This window comes from Panulirus ornatus, chromosome 57, assembly GCF_036320965.1.
Source record: "Panulirus ornatus isolate Po-2019 chromosome 57, ASM3632096v1, whole genome shotgun sequence".
Classification (NCBI taxonomy): Eukaryota; Metazoa; Arthropoda; class Malacostraca; order Decapoda; family Palinuridae; genus Panulirus; species Panulirus ornatus.
This window is the reverse complement of record NC_092280.1, coordinates 27,409,931-27,434,567: the sequence shown is the minus strand read 5'-3', so window position 1 is coordinate 27,434,567 and position 24,637 is coordinate 27,409,931. Positions and strand designations below refer to the sequence as shown.

At 50.2% G+C, this 24,637-nt stretch overlaps 1 protein-coding gene across 2 annotated transcripts in view; it reads right to left on the bottom strand.

Annotated features, from left to right (window-relative positions):
• The window catches only part of LOC139766347 (protein tiptop-like), a 600,829-nt gene that overhangs the window by 98,563 nt on the left and 477,629 nt on the right, over positions 1 to 24,637 (bottom strand). The window contains exon 1 of one of the 2 annotated variants that reach the window (XM_071694869.1): positions 16,745 to 17,005. The exons of the other annotated variant lie outside the window; for it this stretch is intronic. Within the exon in view, the coding sequence (XP_071550970.1) occupies positions 16,745 to 16,913 (169 nt within the window). The 5' untranslated portion in view covers positions 16,914 to 17,005. Of the gene's footprint in view, positions 1 to 16,744; positions 17,006 to 24,637 lie in introns of those variants that run through there. 2 annotated transcript variants of the gene reach the window in all.

Below are 24,637 nucleotides of genomic sequence, written 5' to 3'. Positions count from 1 at the left end.
GGTGATACACCGTGTTCTGTGTCAATACTACGTTGTCCTCCCCATATACTCTCCCTTCTCCCCCTTCGGCAGCCTCCCATTAATAATGGGATTTCTCCAGTTCCCTCCTCATCCAACCAGCGTCACCTTCTCTCAAAAAGACCCTCCGTAGTCTCTCTCTCTCTCTCTCTCTCTCTCTCTCTCTCTCTCTCTCTCTCTCTCTCTCTCTCTCACACACACACACACACACACAAATCCAAGAATTTCAACAGGTACTCCTCCTCCTCCTCCTCCTTCTGCCGGCGCTGCTAAGCAGCCGTGAAAGCGGTGTTACTCATTTCGCCTCAAACAGGCGTCCCTACCACAAGAATATTACCTTTACTTCCTCCATTACAGGTCCAGAAACGAGAGAATGGAGAAAACTCAAGAGACGTGGCTAGATAAAAATCATTTGAGGTTTTTATCATTTGGAACTCTGGAAGTAAGCACGATTATTTAAAGAAAAAAACAACCTAATTTTCAGGTCATCTTTTTAGGTTTTTTCTCTCTTTTTTTTTTTGTCTCTGAAACAGCTTATCTTTCTTCCAAGCATCTCTCTTCTTTCTTTTTTTTCCTCCCCAGCTTCATTTTCAGGAGGAGAAAACGCCAAAGCGTGTCCTGAACAGGAGGTAAAAAGAAACACCCGTTACTTGATCAAACACGCATCAAAATATGCACCTCCACGATTAACCTCCCGAAGAGGATACGGTGAAGGAGGGATACTCGAGACGAGAGACGGGCGGCAGGCTCAAGTGAGGCTGTGAACCTACGTGAGACAAAGGCCTTCCACAACCCATCCTCCTTCACCTCCCGCAGCACCAAGCCAACCAACCAACCGACCGACCGATCAACCAACTCGACGGAGACGTTGTCGCTGCTGCTGCTGCTGCCTCCTCCTCCTCCTCCTCCAGCATGGAGTTCTTAAACTGAACTAATAATCCACTTGAGCTCATCTGTAAGTGATGGTGGGGGTGAGGAAGGAAGAGGAGAAGGAGGAGGAGGAGGAGGATGAGGAGGAGGGGGGGGGGGAAATCCGTAAATCCCAAGTGAAGGAGTTCATTTGCGCTCCGCGTTCATGCCACCGCCTTCCCCACACACTGTGTACTAACGTCTCCTCCTCCTTGACACATGTCGGGAACGCCTCGAGAAGCATGGGGGAACCACTACCTCTGAGGGGATACAACGTCGACTCTCCCTCTCTCTTATTCCGTGGTTCCCTCCCTCCTTTGACCATCCCGTTTTCTCTTTCAAAAAAAAAAAGAAAAAGAAAAGATGGGAGAGGGATTCCTTACGACATCACTTCAGACATTTTCTCTCTGACTTGCTACTGTTGTGGCGACTGGTAAAGGGTGGGGAAGGGAGGGGAGTTGAGGAAGGGAGGGGGGGTTCTGTACAGTGGCGTCACGTCATGATCAAAAGACTTGAGAGATCTCGAGGGTCCTCATCTCCCTTTCCCGAGGGAGGTGTAGATGGTCGGGACATCCTTACATTGTTCCCGGAGCCTGAGGGAGTCGAAAGCCAGCTCTTAACTGCTCCTTCGAGGTAACTGAGATTGATAATCAAGGATCGGGACACAGAAATTTAGAAACTGGAATGTGGACACTGGACTCTCTTAATGCGTCTGTGTGTGTGTGTGTGTGTGTGTGTGTGTGTGTGTGTGTGTGTGTGTGTGCGCGTGTGTGTGTCTTAAAATCCAACCATTGTTTCCTAATGGTTCCAGTGAATTAATGGGGATATTTACGATGATGAGGTTCCACAACACGTATATTCCACTGCTTTCCAAAAGCAAAAATGACCCTAAGGAGTGTCTTCCCTAGGAGCTGTAACTGCTGACTCCTCATCGCCAATATCACCACCACAAGTGGGCAACAATGCGTCTTGGATCATTAATTCCGTATCAAATTAGCCGACTATTCTCAGGCATGACTCTGGTTCATCACGGCTTCTCTGGGTCGCTGATACTGTCGATATGGGGGTCTCCTGTGTTCGCCTGGTCTCTCTCAATAGATGAAGAGGTGTCTTGCAGTATGAAGGGGGAGGGAGAGAAAGAGGTGGAGGTGTTCGATCCCCTTGGGACTTGGGTAGGATACTGTCTGGATCCTATCGAGAGCGTAACTATCGAAATCACAGACGATGCTCAGTGACATTGAGAGATCCAGCGTGACACATTGGGGTCCGACGTACTTTTAAAGCTTTTTACCAGAGGGATTCGTTCTTTGCAAGCTCCACAGAGTTCAGTGATACGCTACGGACAGTCACTCTTTCGATACCTGTGTGTGTGTGTGTATATATATATATACACGTAAGAAGACGAAGACGCCATGATCCATTAAGGCGAACAGATGGCTTATAAACGAAGCGAGTTCGTTCGATGCTTCGAACGCGTCGAATCCCCACCAACGCGGTCGATGTCATAGGGGAAAACCGAAACAAAAGCGAAACGAACGCGTTCGAAACCAGGGTAACACGTCCCTCGAACATGACTACGGGGATTTCAATAGGAGAAATGAATAAGAGACGGATCCACGACGGACAGACAGGCTTGGCCTACCAGACAACATTATCCAATGCCATATTGGGGGGGGGGGGTGGTGTTCGGTGTCGATCTTCTGCACCCCACGAGCAGAGGTGAATGACATGGCGTTAGATCCTACGTGAATAAATACCTCGCCACATTTATTCGCGCCTTCGGTATAATTGCGAATTTCTTGTCTTTCAAAATGTCTGTGGGCTTTAAAAGAGGAGCCTTGTTGACGCCGGGGCCGCTAGCAAAACTGGGCTTTATGACGTTCATCGTAAAGGCTCAAAATTACCTTTGGGCGTCACAGTTTAGCGAACAAGGAGAGATGGGCCATTCCTAGTGGTGCCGGGGTCCTGATGCTGCGGTGGTATCAGATACACACACACACACACACACACACACACACACACACACATGGCAAAGATTTCTTCATCATCTTTATCTTTTTTATGGATCGACTATAAACATTCCAACAGCCACCTAAAAGCCGCCTATCCTCTTTTTTTTTTTTTCTTTCTTTAAACCTTCTTCCCCCCCATCAGGAGGAGGAGGAGGAGGAGGAGGAGGAGGAGGAGAAGGAGGATTCGAACCCCACCCCTCCCTCTTTCTTTCGGGTCTCACAAGGTGTCAATCAGTAAATACCCAGGCCATATCACCCAGCTCTATCGGCCAGGCATTTTCGTGTTGGTCGCTATCTCAGAGAGAGAGAGAGAGAGAGAGAGAGAGAGAGAGAGAGAGAGAGAGACAGAGAGAGAGAGAGCGCTGTATCGCGACGAGGGATCGCATGCGTGACCCAGGCCTGAACTTAAATGAGCTTCGTTTTATGACCTGGCCAAGGGGATTGTTAAGGGTTGAATGCATTCGGATTTAGATTAGCAAGACCCCAAGACCGTAGTAAGTGACAGAGGAGAGTGAGATACTAAGGTGAGAGGATTGTGTGTGTGTGTGTGTGTATGTGTGTGTGTAGTGGGAAGGAGGAAGAGGATGGGAGGGGTCGTCGTCTTCACCTGTGGGAAGGGGATGTGGAGTGTGGTGGGAGGGTTATGATGTTCATGGGCGAGATACTATGTCAGATCGGATGGTTTATAGTGGTACACTGGATGGATGGAATAGATGTGTGGCGATGCCTGAGGGGTGTGGAAGGGGCGATGTTGTGTGTGGAGAGAGAGAGAGAGAGAGAGAGAGAGAGAGAGAGAGAGAGAGAGAGAGAGAGAGAGAGAGAGGGTGGATGGATGATGGAACGGTAATGGAATGAGAAGAGGTGCGGGATGGGGAAGTAAATAAGCGAGGTGGTAACAAGGATGGAGCGATAATGGACGGGTGGAGCTGGGGATGGAACAGGAATGGGTGGGGTGATGTGGCAATGGAACATGAACGAGTAGGTGGAGCCGCATACAGGGGTCATTAATGGGTAGAATGGAGGTGATGGGAAAGGAATCAGGGTCTAACAGATTCCCCCGTCATCAGAAAACGAAACAAACAACAGAAAACGCAACGTGGATGAAAAGAAAACGGCAAGTCGATGGCACTTCGAAAAAAAAAAAAATAAAAATGTATGCGAACTCAGAGTGTATCTGACGTACATCTTACGACGGTGTCGGAGGTCTATTACTTACTCAACAGCTAGGTCGGTTAGTACGGAGAAGCGACTTTGATCAAGGAGGAGGAGGAGGAGGCGACTTTGATCACGGAGGAGGTGTTCCAAGTGGTATACGAGCTTTGATATAGAGGCTCGTAAGTCCTCTATTGTGGCATTGCGTTAAAAAAAAACCTATACCATCATCAGGGTAGATACATGAAAGAAATAGAGCAGTCAGTTGATATATAACGAAGTAGCTAGGACGCCATCTGTATGAGGGTTGTGTATGATTCAATGTGTTGAGAAATGTTGTTAATTCAGCCCCACCCCCCCATCCCCACCCCAAGAGATTATACACTGCTACCCTGAGTGACCCCCGAGGATTAAGTGGGGTCAAAGGTCACCAATACAATGGGAGTTGATACAAAGATTCGATGACCCAAACCGGTACCGCGAGAAGACAAACCAGCTCTGTAAGAACGAGTGTCTCGCTTCGAAGTTTCCGAGGCTTCGAACCCAGACCCCAGGAGGAATTCAATGTTGTATAGGTAGATAAATGATAGGTAAGACAGATAGATAGATAGATACATATGATCTGGACTTGTGGTTCCAAGGGATATCGGAGAAGGTTAAACGTATATTTCGAAGTGCTTCGAAACCACAACTAGGCAACAAAAAGAAGCCAATGGAGGAAGATGTCGCTCCTCAGGGTTTCTTTTCGAAGCCTCACCAAAAGCTTTAGATGTTCGAATCAACTCTCCAGTGTGTTACAACTAAGATTCGAACTCCCATTGCGATCGTTCGTAGTTCATAAGCTTTTTGACTGGTTCATGGTACAAGACATGGTTCAGAGTATTTAACAGCATATCAAATAAAGTATTTTTGTCTTCTACACACACATACACACATACACACACACACACACACAGATCGTCAACACGCCAAGGGATTCGAAGACGTTCGACCCACGTCCCGAACTACCAGTAAGAGGGGTTCGAATCTGGTAGTAGGTTGAGGGCGTTCTCAACGCCAAACTTTTGGAGCAACCAACTATCCAACCACCCAGCCAACCAGCTTGCCAACCATCTAGTTATCCAGCTACCCAGCCATCTATTCATCTACCCATCCAGCCACCCAACCATCTACTCGTCCAGTCAGCCACCCATCCATCTACCTATCCAGCCAGCCAGCCACCCATCCATCTAGTCATCCAGTCAATCAGCCAGTCAGCCATTGGACGTCCTCAGCCATGTCTACGAGACCATGTAATTATTAACAAGTACTCTCTCTCTCTCTCTCTCTCTCTCTCTCTCTCTCTCTCTCTCTCTCTCTCTCTCTCTGTGTGTGTGTGTGTGTGTGTGTGTGTCTAACGAATCTACGAACGTCAGTGGCGCCTCAGTTCCCTATCACGCCGGAGGCATTTCAAATTACGAATTTTCGTGATATCGCCGTTTCCCCCCAACCTTCATCTCTAATTCCTGCCGACACATTCTCTGATCTCCCTGTATGAATCTAATTGAGGCAAAATGTCATCTTTTACGTTCTAAATTGCAATACTACCTACTGAGGATTTTTAAAAAAACATGGCAAATTAAGCCCATCACTTCTCATCACATAACCCGATAAAGGTTACATTACTTCAGGCAAGAGACAGAGATGAGGACGTCATTTGTACCAGACGGGGGGACCTTCATGGCAGCGTTGAAGGAAAATATGACTTATCAAATAGCCTGAGACTTCAGACAGCCTCGGGCAAGTGTCAACGAAGTATATACCACACCAGCGGTGGTTGTGTAGGCCTATGGGCCATCCCCGCTGACATCCTGGCTTGGAAGATGAGCCACACAACAGGTAAGGGTCCCAGACCCAGCTACGAGGGGTAGAAGACCTCCGAAACCATCGTAGGGTACACGTAAGGTAAGGTCCCAGATCCCAGCTACGAGGGGTAGAAGACCTCCGAAACTATCGTAGGGTATACGTAAGGTAAGGTCCCAGACCCAGCTACGAGGGGTAGAAGACCTCCGAAACCATCGTAGGGTATACGTAAGGTAAGGTCCCAGACCCCAGCTACGAGGGGTAGAAGACCTCCGAAACTATCGTAGGGTATACGTAAGGTAAGGTCCCAGACCCAGCTATGAGGGGTAGAAGAACTCCGAAACTATCGTAGGGTATACGTAAGGTAAGGTCCCAGACCCAGCTATGAGGGGTAGAAGAACTCCGAAACTATCGTAGGGTATACGTAAGGTAAGGTCTCAGACCCCAGCTATGAGGGGTAGAAGACCTCCGAAACCATCGTAGGGTATACGTAAGGTAAGGTCCCAGAACCCAGCTGTGGGGGGTAGAAGGCCTCCCATACAATCGTAAGGTAGAGCAAGGAGGTAAAGCAAAGTGTTAGACCCAGCTGTGGGGGGTAGAAGACCTCCGAAACCATCGTAAGGTATAGGTAGGAGGTAAGGTAAGGTCGCAGACCCAGGTGTGGGGTCGGACTACCTCCGTAAGCATTATAAGATATAAAAAAAGCATACATAAGGTAAGGTATTACCGCGTAAACGGGTCCCCTGCAGTGGAACCTCCCCTCACACACACGTTTTTCTGGCATAGATGTCTCCATTACTCACTGCAAATGCCCCCATCAACCTCATCATCTCACATCCCTCGAGACCTTTCCGTCAATAGGAATGAGGATGTTACAAAAAGAAAAAATCCTATGGCGTTTCGGCCGGTCATTCTTACGCCGTGGTCCTGAAGGCATACCATGGCTGGGTCCTTCAGTGTCGAGTCTTTATCTATGTTGCCTTCAGGAACCTTTTAGGTATATGAGGATTCGAATCTCCTGTCACATCTGAATTAAAATGTCAGGGGGATGAAGGTGCCTGACAGTCGAACCTCGTGGCTGTCACTCAGGATAGACGCTACTTCGTCGTCTGTCAATGGAGATCCCCAGTGCTAAGTGACGTCCATTAAGATCTATTGACGAAATGACAGAGGCCAGGGCGTTCGTGGGAGGCATATGGGCGGGGGAGGGATGGGAGATAGGTAGGAGGAAGGATCTGCTTGCCTGAGGGAGGGAGGGAATCATGGCGTTCGAGGCGAGACGAGGAGGTCCTTTGAGAGAGAGAGAGAGAGAGAGAGAGAGAGAGAGAGAGAGAGAGAGAGAGAGAGAGAGAGAGAGAGGTCCTTGCTTTGGAGGAAGACATCGGAAATGAGATGTAGAGGAGGAGGAAGCAAGGGTATCCAGGTTAAGAGGGAGGATGAAGACTGTAGAATCAAGGTGTTAGGAGAGGTGAGGAACACACTTGGACACAGGTATAAAGAGGACGATAGATGAATATCCTCCCTTAAAGAGGGAGGAACCGGTGGAGATGGGGTCGTGTGAGGGTGAGGAACCGGTGAGGATGGGGTTGTGAGAGGGTGAAGAACCGGTGGAGATCAGGTCGTGAGAGGAACCAGTGGAGATGAGGTCATGTGAGGGTGAGGAACCGGTGGAGATGAGGTCGTGTGAGGGTGAGGAACCGGTGGGGATGAGGTCGTGTGAGGGTGAGGGAAGTGAAGACTTGGAAGATGCATTCAGATGCAACAGTCGACGCCCAGTCGGGTCTTGAGTTGATAACGAATAAGACCAAAACGGATGAAGATTCTTGACACTATTTACGAAGATGAATAAAAAAGAATAACACAAAAAAAAACAGAGAAGACTGTGGCACAGAAATCATAACTCACTGCGAATCTATATCGCATTTAAATCCTCTATGGTCGTACCTCATGGATTCGCACAACGAAGCTATGCAGCGAAGCTATGCCGCCTTCCCCTCTCCTCGCACACCGAAGAAATCTAAAATCCTCATTTCGTAATACACTCCAGTTACTTTATGGTCACCACGCACTTACTGGCCAGGTACCTCCCTCCTCTGTAACATGTCTCACCCTCACTGCTGCTGCAGCAGCGCCGAAGGTGTCCTGAACAACACGTCCTCACTTACCTGTGGGAGGAAAAAAGAACGAGAATGAACATACCGCCTCGTAGGTTTTACACACACACACACACACACACACACACACACACACACACACACACACACACACACACACACACAAACTAAGAGAGAGAGAGAGAGAGAGAGAGAGAGAGAGAGAGAGAGAGAGAGAGAGAGAGAGAGAGAGAGAGAGCAAGCAAGGGGGACACAGGAAGCAAAAATCCTGGCTCATCCTGGAGTTGCATTATTTATAAACAGCTTCACCTTAAATCTGAGACAAATGAATGCACGCGACATATAATTCCTGAATCCAACAATGCAAAATTATTCATATTTCGCCCTCAAAGCCATTGTAGTGAGCATAAAAGGAGGAAAACTCCAGCAGCAACAACCTCTCTCTCTCTCTCTCTCTCTCTCTCTCTCTCTCACACACACACACAAACACACACAAACAAATTCCTCTGTCACTCGCTTCATAACACCGTAACATCGCCAATCTACCACGTTATATATATATATATATATATATATATATACATATATATATATATATATATATATATATATATATATATATATATATATATATATATATATATATATATATACCTCAAGGTATAGGCTATACTCCGGCATAATTCGCCGAGCGAACCACTTCTCAACGACGCCTGTGACGGGTATATTCGAGGTATACCCGTCAGGTATATTCACCAATGCCATTGACCATACGAACAGGCGTTAGTAACATCGATCGTGGGGACGAAAGGTACATTGCAACGCTGTCCTCGTATACCTTCCATGGTGTCTGTGCAGACAGTGCTAACCCGCGAGTTCATCACAGTTCACAGTGTAGAGGAATATAAACCACACAGATCTGTCGCCATATTTGCTGTAGAAACGGGTTTGTAAAACTGCTCCCGCTGAAGCTCTACCTCCTCGCCCTCCTCCTCCTCCGTCGTCGCTAACCTCCTCCTTCTCCTCCTCCGTCGTCGCTAACCTCCTCCTTCTCCTCCTCCGTCGTCGCTAACCTCCTCCTTCTCCTCCTCCGTCGTCGCTAACCTCCTCCTTCTCCTCCTCCGTCGTCGCTAACCTCCTCCTCCTCCTCCTCCGTCGTCGCTAACCTCCTCCTCCTCCTCCTCCTCGTCGAGAGGCGGCTGTTTTGATGCTGACGAAGTCACGACAAGATCTAATCGGGTGTCAAGATATATACTTAATGAGGTGGACATACCAGTGTGGTGCGAAAGCAGTCTCTTCCCCGAGGCATGACGGTGCGAACCCTTGGGCATGACGGTGCGAACCCTTGGGCATGACGGTGCGAAGCCTTGAGTACGACGGCGCAGCCCTTGAGTACGACGGCGAGGCCCTTGAGTACGGGGTCGCGAACCCTTGAGCACGACGGTGCGGCCCTTGAGCACGACGGCACGAACCCTTGAGCACGACGGTGCAAACCCTTGAGCACGACGGTGCGACTCTTGAGCACGACGGTGCGACCCTTGAGCACGACGGTGCGGCCCTTGAGTACGGGGTTGCGAACCCTTGAGCACGATGGTGCGACCCTTGGGCACGACGGTGCTGCTTTTGAGTGCAGGGGTGCGAACCCTTGAGTACGACGGTACGACGCGAGAGCAAGACGGTATATAACCCTCGAGTAAAATGACCTGATCTTTGACCTGATCCTTAGACGGTCAGAGGTCACATCACTCTTCTCAAAGGTCGTATATTCTCGTTCTCTAAGTATCAAGGTAAAAAAAAAACCCCTCTAATAATGCAAATACCAGATATTTCGAAGCACTTACACACACACACACACATACATACAAAGGCAAGGAAATAGCATTCCTCTCTTACACACACACACACACACACACACACACACACACACACACATACACACATTAACGTCCGATACGATGAGTTGTAAACCCTGGAAATAAAATATAAGACCCGTCTACCGTGTACGACGCCGTTAGGAAAAAAAAAAGAAAAAAACTCGCGTTTCCTTCCTTGGAACACAGCCTCAGCAACACTAGAAAACTTCAGTAACACAATCTCAGTAACACAGCCTCAAGAAACGCCGTAACACAGCCTCCAGTAACGCCGTAACACGTCAAGAAACGCCGTAACAATAGCCTCGAGTAACGCCGTAACACAGCCTCCAGTAACGCCGTAACACGTCAAGAAACGCCGTAACACAACCTCCAGTAACGCCGGAACACAGCCTCAAGAAACGCCGTAACAGAGCCTCCAGTAACGCCCTAACACAGCCCCAAGTAACGCAAATAACAAAGCCTGAGGAACTACTACTCCACGTCGCTTCGATCAACCACGAACACCTGCGTTACGCACGTAGCACGACAACGAAACACGACGTCGTACGAAAGTGAGTCCTACTGCGTCAAGGAAGGTCGTTCGAGGGAGCGGTTTGGGGTCGTACTACTTTCGTGATGGTGTTCGTGTGTGTGTGTGTGTGTGTGTGTGTGTGTGTGTGTGTGTGTGTATGGGTCGTGGGCCCGCAGACCTCATCAGAGAGCTTCATTAGCTGTCATTAATCTGAGGTTTTGAAAGGCTGGGTTAAAATGCATCTAACGAGGAAGGGAGCTAGGTAGGGGAGGGAGGGCGAGGCCCCCCATGCCCCCCCTCCCCCTCGTGTGGAGGCTGGGAGAGGGAAGGAGTGGGGCATGATGATGTATGTTTGAGAGAGAGAGAGAGAGAGAGAGAGAGAGAGAGAGAGAGAGAGAGAGAGAGAGAGACTGTGTGTGTGTGTGTGTGTGTGTGTGTGTGTGTGTGTGTGTGTGTGTGTGTGTGTGTGTGTAACAGGAGTGAGAGTGTGTATACATGGAGGGAGAGGATGTACTGTGAGGGACTGTGTATGTGTACAGGAAGGGAGAGGGTTTGTTTGAGAGAGACAGTGGACTATATGAAGGGAGAGAGAGAGAGAGAGAGAGAGAGAGAGAGAGAGAGAGAGAGAGAGAGAGAGAGAGAGAGAGAGAGATAGGGTGTGTGTGCGCCGAGAGAAAGAGAGGGAGGGAGGGAGGGAGTGAGGCGGACAGGGAGAATGGATGGGTGTCAGGGAGGAATTCCAGTGAGGATTGTACAGACACTATCCAAAGGATAGAGCAAGGAGGCAGGATAGGTGGATAGGGGTACATGTGGGAGGGGATTATGATAACTCGGGGAGGGATGGAGGGAAAGGATGGAACAGGGGAGTGTCATGATGGAGGGATGGAGGGAAGGGATAGGAGAATGGTAGTGTGGTGGTGGAGAAGGGATGGAGAACGGTAGTGTGATAGCGAAGGGATGGAGGATATCAGTGTGGTAATGTGGAGAGGTGGAGGACGTCAGTGCAGCAATGTGGAGATGTGGAGGACGTCAGTGTAGCAATGTGGAGAGGTGGGGGACGTCAGTGTAGCAATGTGGAGAGGTGGAGGACGTCAGTGTAGCAATGTGAAGAGGCGGAGGACGTCAGTGTAGCAATATGGAGAGGTAGGGGACGTCAGTGTAGCAATGTGGACAGGTGGAGGACGTCAGCGTAGCAAATGTGGACAGGTGGAGGACGTCAGTGTAGCAATGGGTGGTGTATATAAACAACACAGAATGAAGATATATAAACCCGATACATAATAGGTATTCTGAGAGCGAAGAGGGTAGACGACGTATGCATTTAACATCACACCTGTTAGTTCCTCGCTTATTAACACCGGGGTCAGCCCATGGTGGAGAAATGCCAGGCGGCGAGTCGGCATGACCTCTGACCTCCTCACCTTGACACTCACTCATGTCAAGGTGAGGAGGAAGGTGGGGGGTGAGGAGAGGAGAGGAGAGGGGAAGGGAGACGGAGAGAGAGAGAGAGAGGGGTTTGGGTGAGGAGAGGAGAGGGGAAGGGAGAGAGAGAGAGAGAGAGAGAGAGAGAGAGAGAGAGAGAGAGAGAGAGAGAGAGAGAGAGAGAGCTGGGAAGTGTGGTTAACAAAGGAAGTCGAGGGAAAGCAAGCCCAGCCAAGCATATGCTGCTGGTGTCTAGCCCAGTGTGTAAGCACCTCAGATACTGGCACAAGAACATAAATAATCCATTAAGAGTACGATTTACTGGTAAGGCATTATTAATGGCGTCTCATCCCTCACTGGAAAAATAATTTAAACCTTTATATCTAGAAGGTCAAAAGGACGAGAATGGACGAACGCCTTTGAAGGGAAGGGGACGTGATTGATGCGAACGTAAACACACACACACACACACACACACACACACACACACACACACAAGCGGACCTCTGGAACAAATTACTAAACGAGAGAGAAAAACAAAGGAGGAGTCACAGAGAAGGCGACCAGCTCCAGGTAATACTGCCAGGTCGTGCAGGAGGAGGGTCCTGACACAGACACACTGGCGTGAGTGACGGATTAGCGCATGCGGGCAGAGGCGAGTGATGGATGTGTGGAAAGTGAAGTTTACAAGAGGATGTGCGAGTAGCGTTGGGAAATGGGTGGATGTTGGAGTGTGTGTGTGTGTGGGTCGAACGGGTGGAGGGTAAACTACACGATGGACGGAGGTGAGGCAAGGTAAGGCAGACCCAATGGGGGTAATTTTAAGTTCCTACTGACGACGGTACTTACTCATTATACTGACACCACTGAGGGGCGTATACCATCCCCCTCCCTCACACACACACACACACACACACACACACACACACACACACACACACACACCATCCTCTCCTATATTCAAAGCATGACAAACAAAACGCCCTTATTTTTCTATTCTTAATTTGCATTCTATTCCTAAATCGCTGATTTTAATTTACACTTCAATCCTAATTCGCTGATGAGGTTTGGGGTAGCCGTCACACATTCATAAAAATACAACGAATTATTCCCCTCCTGTATTCGTAAGGGGGTCTATCACCCTACCCCCAACCCCCAACCCCACAACCCAGGTAACTCCCCCGGGGGGAAGATCTGAATGACCACGATTCGGGGTCAAGTAGGCCTACTGCCGTGGACCCATCACGGTTAATGACCTATACATGAGTCCCATCACTCTCTCCTTCTCAAGGAAGGCCCGTCCTCACTCATCTGCCAAGGTTATTTCGCCGCTGATGGGCCCCGTTCAGAGAGATCATTATATTAGCATTTTTTTTCCCCCCCTTCCCTAAACACACAGGGCCCCAGACGCAGTGGCCAGAACCCTGGACGGTGTGGTACGAGCAGGCACTTCGTCGGCGACGTCATGAGGGATGGGAGACAGCGTTCGCCCAAGGCTCCCCCAGCGGTACCCGCCACGCCGCCGCGCCCCCTCCGCCTCCCGCCCTTCCTTACCCTCCTCCCGCGGGTGATGCAGGTCCTGAATAAACACAGCCTTCGTGAGATGTAAGGACGTCATGTGCTCCTCTCGCTGACGGAGATGGTGTCCCGGCTGACTGGTGTGTGTGTGTGTGTGTGTGTGTGTGTGTATGTGTGTGTGTATTAAGGTGTAGGCAGCCGAGTAGTGCGTGTGTATATCAAGGTGTAGGGCAGCTGGTCGGCGTGGATTAAGGAGGGGTGTGGCAGCTGGCTCGTGTATATCAAGGAGGTGTAGCAGCTGGTTGGTGTATATCAAGGGTTCTATCAAATACATGTATATAGGAGGGTGGGGGTGTGTGTATACTGTATACTACACCTGACAGACCATAGCGACTCGAGTTTACACTCGTAAGAGAACTAGAGTGTAGCAAGGACCACCAAATTACAACCACCAAATTACATAGTCTTCTAGGTGTAGACTGTGTGGGTGTGTGTTCTACGTCAGGTGTAGGGGTGCTAGGGTGTAGTAAAGACGACACAGCAGGTGTGGGAAGCACTGTGTGTGTGTGTAGGTGTGTGTTCTACGGCAGGTGTAGGGGTGCTAGGGTGTAGTATAAACGACACAGCAGGTGTGGGAAGTACTGTGTGTGTGTGTGTGTGTGTGTGTAGGTGTGTGTTCTACGGCAGATGTAGGGTGTAGGGGGTGTGTAAGGGTGTAGTGCAGACGACACAGCAGGTGTGGGAAGTACTCTGTGTGTGTGTGGGTGTGTGTAGGTGTGTGCTCTACAGCAGATGTAGGGTGTAGGGGGTGTGTAAGGGTGTAGTGCAGACGACACAGCAGGTGTGGGAAGTAGTATTGTGCGTGTGACGGCAGGTTACGACGGACCCCAAGGCATAAGCCGACTGTGACGTAGACAAAACACAACCATTCCGCAGCTGAATGGCTAGACAGTAAATAATTACATAGCATTACCAGTGATGCATAGCAGAATATAAACTGTGGTTCATTACGTTAAGACTGTGCAACTCCACCACCACCACCTCCTCCGCTTCTTCTACCTCCTCCTCCTCCTCCTCCTCCTCCTCTTCTACCTCCTCCTCCTCCTCCTCCTCCTCCTCCTCTTCTACCTCCTCCTCCTCCTCCTCCTCCTCTTCTTCCTCCTCCTCCTCCACCAGCGGAGGAGGGCGGCAGATCCACCATCGCCAACCACTACCATCGTCCACGACCAACCAGCACCAACAGAGAATTGTGGTGGAACTACCACCAACACCAACCACGATCACAAACAACACCTCTACCACCACCACGACTACTACAACAACTAACAACAACAACAACAATAACAACAACCATCGCAGTAAACAAAAAAAAAAATGGAAAATTTAAATAAAGCTAACAATAGACCCACCGCACTGCCCCTGCTACCACCATTATCAACAGCTGTGCCACCATATCTGCCCCCTCGCATCCACACCTCCTACCACCATGTGAGACCTGCCTTACCAACACTGCCAACAACCTACTGACAACCATTAATGTCAGGATCTTTCGATATGCGAGAGCAATGACGACGGGAGGAAGAGGATGAGGAGGAGAGGGAAGAGGAGGAGGAAGAAAGGAAGAGGAGGAGGAAAAAGGAAGAAGAGGAGGAAGAAGAAAGGAAGACGAGGAAGAGGAGGAGAAGGAACAAAGGAAGAGGAGGAGGAAGAAAGTAAGAGGAGAAGGAAAAAGGAAGAAGAGGAGGAAGAAGAAAGGAAGAAGGAAAAAGGAAGAAGAGGAGGAAGAAGAAAGGAAGACGAGGAAGAGGAAGAGAAGGAACAAAGGAAGAGGAAGAGGAGGAAGAAGAAAGGAAGAACAGGAGAAGGAAGAAAGGAAGAGGAGGAGGAGGAAGAAAGCAAGAGGAGGAGGGGGAGGAAAAAGGAGAGAAGGATATAATGGCCCCCCTCATCTTCTGATATTCCTTAAGACCCAGATGAACAAATGAACAACACCAGATTGTTCACGAGGGCACAAATGAACAACGCTAGGCAGGGTGCACCTGAAGAAGATCAAAGTGAACAACTAAGGACCCAGAAAAAAGATGAACGATTGAACAACGCTCGCATGTTCTTCAAGAACGTGAAGAACGAATGAACGCTGCCGGGGGGTAAGGGTTGATTGAGTCATCGCGTTGTGTGTGATGAATCTAAGACCATCACAATGATGAGTTAATATATCACCATGATGACGCAGCGATGATGTGATGAAAGTGAAGATGGTGAACACTGACGATGATGATGACGGTGATGATGATTGCGACGTGACTGCCAAAGACAAGTGTTGTGAATGTGACGAAAATGACTCAGTGATGGTCACGGCGGAAGAACATGACACATAAAGAGTTAAATGACCGTGTTCATTATAACACACACACACACACACACACACACACACACGTGGCGATAGTGAAGTGATGATAGTGAGGACTGAAGCAATGACGAATCATCAAACTAACCAAAATGATACTGACTGTCTCAGAGGCACAGGTGTTCGAACGGTTCGAAGCTTCTCGGATCCAAGGGTTTCGAACGACCCTGTTCGAGCTGGTACCAAACTAGCTTGTTTCCCATCAGCCCGGCGCACGTTTGAACCCAACGTACTCGTACAACTGTAACACATGTTATCACTGTTCTATGAAACCTGTTATCCTTAATGGCATGTTATCAAGTTGATATCGTGTTTGGAGTTATTCTTACCATCTGTCGTAATAATGGCTCCAATGAAACAACATATGACGTTTAAAAAGCTTCGTAGGGTTAATAATCAGAGGACATCCTTTTCCACCCGTTCATCCCTCTTCCTTTTCACCACCAGTAGGAACTCCCACCCTCTCTCCTCTTCCCCATCACCAACCCCTCACCACCAACCAGCTCCAACATCCACTTCCCTCCCTCCCTCCCACCTAACCCTCCACACATACCCCAGGCCCTCCCACTACCACCACAATAACGTTGCTACGTCTGGCTTAGATATAGCCGATTCTCGATCTAGCGTCCCGACATGAATCACTGTTATTCCATTACTCATGTCACCCCTGACAGTCACGTCACTGAGGGTAGGGGGGGGGGGGAAGAGGGGGCAGCAGGGTGCTGGAGGAGGGGGGGCGGGGGGGGGTGGAGGGGTAAGGAGGAAGGGAGCATAAATGAGGAGGAACTGGAGAGGAGGAGAATTATAACGAAAACGCTAAAGTATGTAAGTGAATGAGAGAGACGGTAGATAATGTAAAGGACGAATGCTAAAAGACTACAATGTCACTGTTAAAGACTAGAGCGTCAACGTTACATACTGTACGGGAGACGACGGATGATAATGGTATACTCTCAGTGAATTACCTGTGATGGTTGCGTGGGTGTGGTCGCTGTGGGGGTCAGTCACAGTCAGTGTGGTGGCAACCCGGGTTCTGGCAGGCGAAGGAAGGAGAGAGAGGGAGGGAGGGTCCGTCCGCAAGGGTCTGGTAGGAACTGAGGCATGTCCAGAGTACACCCAGCACGGATCGTACATACATCAGGCTACGTGAAGGTGAGGCGCCCCGTCCATGCCGACCACCGCCGCCTCCTCTAAGGCCCTCGCCGTGAAGGTGAGGCGCCCCCGTCTCTGTCGACCACCGCCGCCTCCTCTAAGGCCCTCGCCGTGAAGGTGAGGCGCCCCCGATCCTGCCGACCACCGCCGCCTCCTCTAAGGCCCTCGCCGTGAAGGTGAGGCGCCCCCGTCTCTGCCGACCACCGCCGCCTCCTCTAAGGCCCTCGCCGTGAAGGTGAGGCGCCCCCGTCTCTGCCGACCACCGCCGCCTCCTCTAAGGCCCTCGCCGCGAAGGTGAGGCGCCCCCGTCTCTGCCGACCACCGCCGCCTCCTCTAAGGCCCTCGCCGTGAAGGTGAGGCGCCCCCGTCTCTGCCGACCACCGCCGCCTCCTCTGAGGCCCTCGCCGTGAAGGTGAGGCGCCCCCGTCTCTGCCGACCACAAGCCACCTCTGGGGCATGACCTAATGAAATTGATCGTGGCACGCCACTATTTACCCTGGGTTTTGGTGGCGATCTGTCACATAGTGGCGGACAATAGGCCCCTCCCTCGCCGTGGCGCGCACACAGAGCACTGTCATGTCCAGAGCCATTCATCTGATACACGCCCCCCCCCCCCCCCCCTCGCTTGTTTGTTTACATGCTGGGGCCGCGTTCAGCCCACCACCACTCTACTCACTTTTCTAAACCGAGGTGTGGCGTCGCCGATGGTCACCTCCTCCCACCACCAGATGTCACTCCCGTCACCGCAAAGAAAACGAGCCGTGGAAGCCCCCCTCTTTTAAAAGGATATGTTTTCGTGCATGTGCTCATCATAACTCACGCGGACGTTCTGAGTGCGTGATTAAGCCCCTTTGAGAGTCATACAGGCAGACGTGACACTGAAGAAGAGGGTGTGTTTGTGTGTGTGTGTGTGTGTATGATTGCTTGCGTGTGTGCGGCTCCGCGTTCGTGAAGGAGGTTGCCCTAAGTACGTCTTAAGTCCGGATTACGTCGTTCCTTTCTTGTGTCGCTGGGAGGAGGAGGAGGAGGGAGGATGGATCTGGCGGCGTCAAGTCGCGTTTCGAGAAAGCCAGTGACCGAAACAGATCTTCACTTGAACCCGCTTTCTCATCGAGTAGCCGAAGCGAGCGACCCAAAATCGGACGCCCGGCAAAAATTACCGGAGTGGACTGTTTTCCTCCATGTAAAGCGTTTTACTGGGATGCAGGAGGCGGCGTTCTATCATCATTAGATTTTCACCAATGACATGAGGGGGAGGCCGATCCATCCTTCCCTGACGGACACCCCAGGCTGGCCACGGCTTCGGCAACGTCCACTCGAACACACGAACATCTAACTACCAAACCACACCATCCACCTCACATTTACTTCGAACGCCTCATAACCACACCTCCCCCACACACACACACGAAAACTATACATATAACATGAAATGATCACAACCTATCTTCACTAGACTTGTGAGTGAGGGACGGAGGAGGAGGAGGAGAAGGAGGAAGAATACTACACCTCCTAAAACTTACAGACACAGAAGGTGACCAGATCAGAGTCAAGGCCCTCGCCAGGGGAATTCGGAGGCTACATCCATCGTTGTCCGTTTTCAATCCATCATTCCACGGACGACGCGCGCCAGATCCCTCTGTGACCTTACGTAAGTCAGGGCGAGACAACCACACACACATTTTGGGTCACCGCGCCACACTGGCTTTTGCACCAGATGCACGCCACTCCACCAGGGCCGAGGGGTGGTGGACACGGGATCATATAAAAGGTTGAGGGTTTTTTTTTTTTGTTTTTTAATGCCTAAATCGGACAATATATATCCCCAAAGTTCAACACGTCGGTCGAAGGGAATGTTTAACACACTACGCCGAGATCCTAGACCTCTTTGGTGCTCTTTGGAGACGTATTCAAAAGACCTCAAGAAGAAATTACTTTACTCATATAGTCATTCTACCTTTGTACTCATCTGTACTACATATTCAGTCACTCATACTCTTCCTATATCGCCCCTTGTCAAGTACTCATGACATGGTCATATATACGAAAAGATTTGATACTCGTGACTCACAAAATGCTACACCGAAGCGGTGGAGTGGACGCACCGAGGGGGTGAAGTGGACGTAAGAGATACCAATCGACTTTGGAAGTTACAGCATTTTCCCTCATTGTGTACAAAAACCTTAATTAATTGCAACAGAAAGATCTTGAAGATACAGAGGATGAAGTGATAAGCCAAGAGGCGATGGCGTGGGTGTGAGTTAAAGCCACATATGTCTTGTGCACCACAAGGAGGAGCACCACCGCCCGCCCGCCCCCGTCCATCTTGCCATATCAGAGAATGCGACAGCCATTTCACCATTGCCCCATAATAAGCATAACATCACAGTGGTTGAAGGCTGTGGGAAGCCGGTGATTATGATACAGTAGCTGTCGCTTCCCCGGGGTCAAATGAGGCACGAAGGCGATGCTTTATGGTGGCCCAGTCTCTCAAAATCATTAACATTCTATTCAGCTCTTTGGGTCAAGCGAAGTACGTCTTGGGCAAAAAAAATTTTTTTGTACACATCCACCACTAACACGTGAGGCTAACTTGCTACCTATCCTGGCCAGGGGGACACTCCACTCACCTCTCTACACCTCACAATACACACACACACACACACACTCCGCCCGCAGGCGACGTCCTCCGACTCCACAGTGTTACACTCGGTCACCCTCACTACACCCACCAACTCTCTCACCCTCCCACACGTTCTAAACTACACCTTACCACAAGCCTAAACCACCGCCTCTCCTCGTTACCTATTAAACAAGCAACACCTGCAACGCAAAATATGAAGGACATGTAATTTATCTAACTATATTAATTGGTATAATCATTAGATACGAGACAGGGTTGATTAAACTATAAGACCAATAAACGAAATTCGGATCTGCGATGATCATGAGTTAGTGCTACTGGCGTAGGTGCAGGAGTTGCGGTGATGAAGAGGGTTGTAGATGGGGTGATGGAAGAAGTAGAAGTGGAGGTAGATTAGTGTGGTGGTGAGAAGAAGTGGTTGTAGTGGTGATGATAAGTGTGTGTGTGTGTGTGTGTGTGTGTGTGTGTGTGATGGAGGGACTAAAATTAGTGATGGTGGTGGTGTGGCAGAGGACGGGGCGGTGGGCACTTCTTCCCTCCCTCCCCTCCTCCTCCTCCTCCTCCTTCTTCCACGCCTCCGTCATCAAAGAGCGGTCTCACCCAGTCACCCCACACCAAGAGCACCAGCAAATGTCACTTGCCCGCAGCGTGCGTTGTGGGTGATGAGCCTAGTATGTGTGTGCTGAGGTCAGAGAGGGTGTGTGTGTGTGTGTGGGTGTGGTGTGTGGTGTCGCTGCCGCTGCTGCTGCTACTCCTCCACGTCTTAGACGGTCATAAAGAAGCAGCTGCGGTAAAAGTAAGGGGGGGGGAGAGGCGGTAGCGGTGGTGCGGTCACATGAAGCGGTAGAGGGGGAAGGGGGGGGGGGGTAACTACCGTAAGGGTAGTTAGGTGGGTAAAGCCGTGGTTGTGGTAGTTAGAGCAGTGATGAGCTTTTGCTGTTGCGTTGACGAAGGGTTGTAAAAGGCACACGGTATAATAGTGACCTCCCTCCTCCCTCCTCTTCCACAACCTTAATCCTTTTCCATCTCCCATCACCACTCTGCCTTTATGATCCTCCCTCCCTCCCTCCTCCCTCCTCCTCCTACATCTTACCCCACGACCACCACCCCCTCCTCATCTCCAGCCACCGCCGTCCTATGAACCAAGCTGGACCATAAAGTCAGCAGGGAGGTACATAATACGCTAGTGGCGGTCTGCCCCCCACATCCCCCCCACCACCACATGACCCTCCTCCTCCCTCCTTCCTTCCTCCCTCCCTCCCACACACACACACTCTCTCCCTCACTCCCCCACACTTGCGAGACAACAGCAGTGCTGTCTGTCACCATCTTCCTCCTGCACCTCACCAACAGACTGAAAAATTACGATCGGAAACGAAGATGATAAAGGCATCTAGATCCTCCTCCCTGTGAGTCAATAGGGTGTTCGATCCTCCTACAGGACTGAGCCGTGCTTTTATAAACGAAGATGATAAAGGTATCTAGATCCTCCTCCCTGTGAGTCAATAGGGTGTTCGATCCTCCTACAGGACTGAGTCGTGCTTTATAAACGCTTGGGCTGAACGAAAACAACGTATTTAGTTTTATGGCTCGTCTGAGAAGGTGAAATGGTGGTCCTCACCCCACTTCCCCCCCCCCCCCCCCCATTAAAGAAAAAAAAAAAGAGCATCAGTCGTGATAATTCAGGTACAAGAACCACTCGGGTATAAATGACTTAAGCTGCCCAAGCCCATGTACCCCTTTTGGTATTACACGTACCAGTGTTACGTGTCGCCGTGAGACACGGGTCTGTCTCTCCAACCTAATGAGGAAAGAGGTTTGAGATAATGTTAGCATGACAAGAGACAAGAGCAGCGTCGGAGACAGGAATGTGGATAGACAGACGAACTCGCTTTTTCTCGGCGGGAGAGAGAGAGAGAGAGAGAGAGAGAGAGAGAGAGAGAGAGAGAGAGAGAGAGAGAGAGAGAGAGAGAGAGGCCAGCAAGACCACCATTAAGCAAACCCCCACAGACGAAAAACGAATGACATGATATCTTCCACTTTCTCGATAAAGGGTTGAGACCTGCTGACCATATTGGCTCCAAAGCTCCTCCACTTGGTACTGGTCCTAGTACCTCCTCTCCTCTCCCTAGTACTCATCCCAGTACCTCCTCTCCTCTCCCTAGTACTCATCCCAGTACCTCCTCTCCTCTCCCTAGTACTCATCCCAGTACCTCCTCTCCCTAGTACTCATCCCAGTACCTCCTCTCCTCTCCCTAGTACTCATCCCAGTACCTCCTCTCCTCTCCTTAGTACTCATCCCAGTACCTCGCTTTTTTTGCTGGTACTGATTCCAATACCCCTGGTTACTAATGAGCTCCAGTAACCCCCGTTCAGCACTGAGGGCAATAAGATGGTTACCGTATTGCTTGCCAATACTTACCCTACAGGTGCGTTAAGTATAAGTAATGCTGCTACTTAGGATCGTCCGGTTTCAGGAGACAAATGTGAGGGAGGGAAGATGAGGAAGAGGAGGGAGTGAAGGGTGGTTTCTCTCCTGGGTTGAAAGGGTCAATGGAACCTCCTCCTCCAACCCAGGATTCCCTCCTGACTTGAAGGGGTTGGTCAACCAAACCTCCAACCCAGGATTCACTCCTGACTTGAAGGGGTTGGTCAACCAAACCTCCAACCCAGGATTCCCTCCTGACTTGAAGGGGTTGGTCAACCAAACCTCCAACCCAGGATTCCCTCCTGGTTTTGAGGTTTTGGGGGGGGCGTGGGGAGAGTGGTGGAGGGTGGTAGAGAGTCAACGAAACCTCCCATAGTTGCAAATGACATGAGAGAGGCCCCGCCTGAGTAAATTCGTGACGTGCGGTTTAATTACGACACACGACAAGTACACTACAGGCAGAGAGCCGGGGTGAGGAGGAGGAGGAGGAGGAGGAGGGGGAGGAAACTGCCTCGTCACACCCTTCCTCCCAGCGACACACACACACACACACACACACACACACACACACACACACACACACACAACACGATCCTCAAGACACACATAAAACAAGAGTTAAAAAAAGAATAAAAAAAAACGTAACTTTTATCTCTTTTTCTTAAAGATGTCATTTAAATGCACTAGAAAAATAATAATATAAGTTACGAGGGTCAAGGAGGGGACGGGGGTCGGATGAAGGGGTTGGGGGTAAGTAGAGAGAGAGAGAGAGAGAGAGAGAGAGAGAGAGAGAGAGAGAGAGAGAGAGAGAGAGAGAGAGAGCGAGTGTGTGCGTGTGCAAAAGCAACTTTTAGTACACAAAGTTCGGAGCGAAGTCTGATTACATTCCTGGATATTGCAGACTGACACTGTACTAGAGACTTGACCAGCAGAGCATGTCCAGAGGAGGAGAGTGGAGGAGGAGGGGGGGGGGGTGTTGGATAGGAGGAGGAGAAGGAGGAGGAGGAGGAGGAGGGGGGTGTGTTGGGGAGGAGGAGGAGGTGGTGGGGCGGTGGTGGTGGTCATGGTGAGGGGTGGGTGGGTGGGCGGGAGGTAGTGCAGTGGTTAGTGAGGGTCGAGGAAGGAGGGGGGGTTAGTGTACACAGTGGTGGTGGCTGTGATGGTAGTGGAGAGGAGGTGACAGTGGGTGGTTGACAGTGGGGGGGAGGGGGTTGATAGTGGTGGTTAATTGTAGTGGTAGGTGGTGGCTGATAGTGGTGGAAGTGATGGTAGTTTGTGGTGATGGTAGTGGTTGTGGTGACGACCAAGAACTAGCAGCAGCTGATATTGTGGTAGGCGGAGGAGGTGGTTGATTGATAATGACGAAGGGTTATCACTCGCCGATGCCCATCTCTCTCTCTCTCGTCTTGAAGGGTCGCAACATGCAGCCGACCGTCGTCTGAAAAGGAGAGAGAGAGAGAGAGAGAGAGAGAGAGAGAGAGAGAGAGAGAGAGAGAGAGAGAGAGAGAGAGAGAGAGAGAGAATGAACTTGCGCTCTTATGCTCAATGAAGATGACATCACTTTACGCATAGCTGCGCCCCCCCTGGATCAGGGTTTACGTCCCTCTACCACACTAAAGCGAAGCATTACAATGCATAATTAATCCTGGATCTTTTTTTTTCCCAGATTTCTTTTCTGATATGATTCTGTTTGCATCCGATATTCCAGTACTCAATGTGTCCGATTATTCCAGTATTCATTGTGACCGATATTCTAGTATTCATTGCTTCAGATATTCTAGTATTCATTGCGTCCGACGTTCCAGTATTCACTGCGTCCGATATTCCAGTACTCATTGCATCCGATATTCCAGTATTCATTTCTTGATTTCTCCCGATTCTCACTGTAATCGGCAGTGGTATCGGCTGAGCAGAGGCTAGCGATGGCTTATCTTACTTACTATCCTACGATCCTTTGGTATCGGGACCAGGGCATCATACCCTAAAGGATCGCACCGTCGTGCTCAAGGATCGTACCGTCGTACTCAAAGATCGTATCGTCGTACTCAAAGATCGTATCGTCGTGCTCAAGGATCGTATCGTCGTGCTCAGGGATCGCACCATCGTGCTCAAGGATTGTACCGTCGCGTTCAAGGATCGTACCGTCGTGCTCAAGGATCGTACCGTTGCGTTCAAGGATCGTACCGTCGTGCTCATGGATCGCACCGTCGTGCTCAAGGATCGTACCGTCGTGCTCAAGGATCGTACCGTCGTGCTCAAGGATCGTACCGTTGCGTTCAAGGATCGTACCGTCGTGCTCAAGGATCGCACCGTCGTGCTCAAGGATCGTAATGTCGTGCTCAAGGATCGTACCGTCGTGCTCAAGGATCGTACCTTCGTGTTCAAGGATCGTACCGTCGTGCTTAAGGATCGTACCGTCGTGTTCAAGCACTATACCCGTGTGTTAGATGGGGAGTGGGGGGTTTAGAAGAAGGAGGAGGAGGAGGAGGAGGAAGAGGAGGATAAGGGTACCCTCAACAGGGCTTCGAAACCCCCTTGATCCGGGTACCAAATCGGGCAAGACGCCGCGGCCCGAGCCTGTGCGACAGCGTGTGCCTGGCAAACTCCCTGTGCGAAAGATCTCCCCAGACGCGT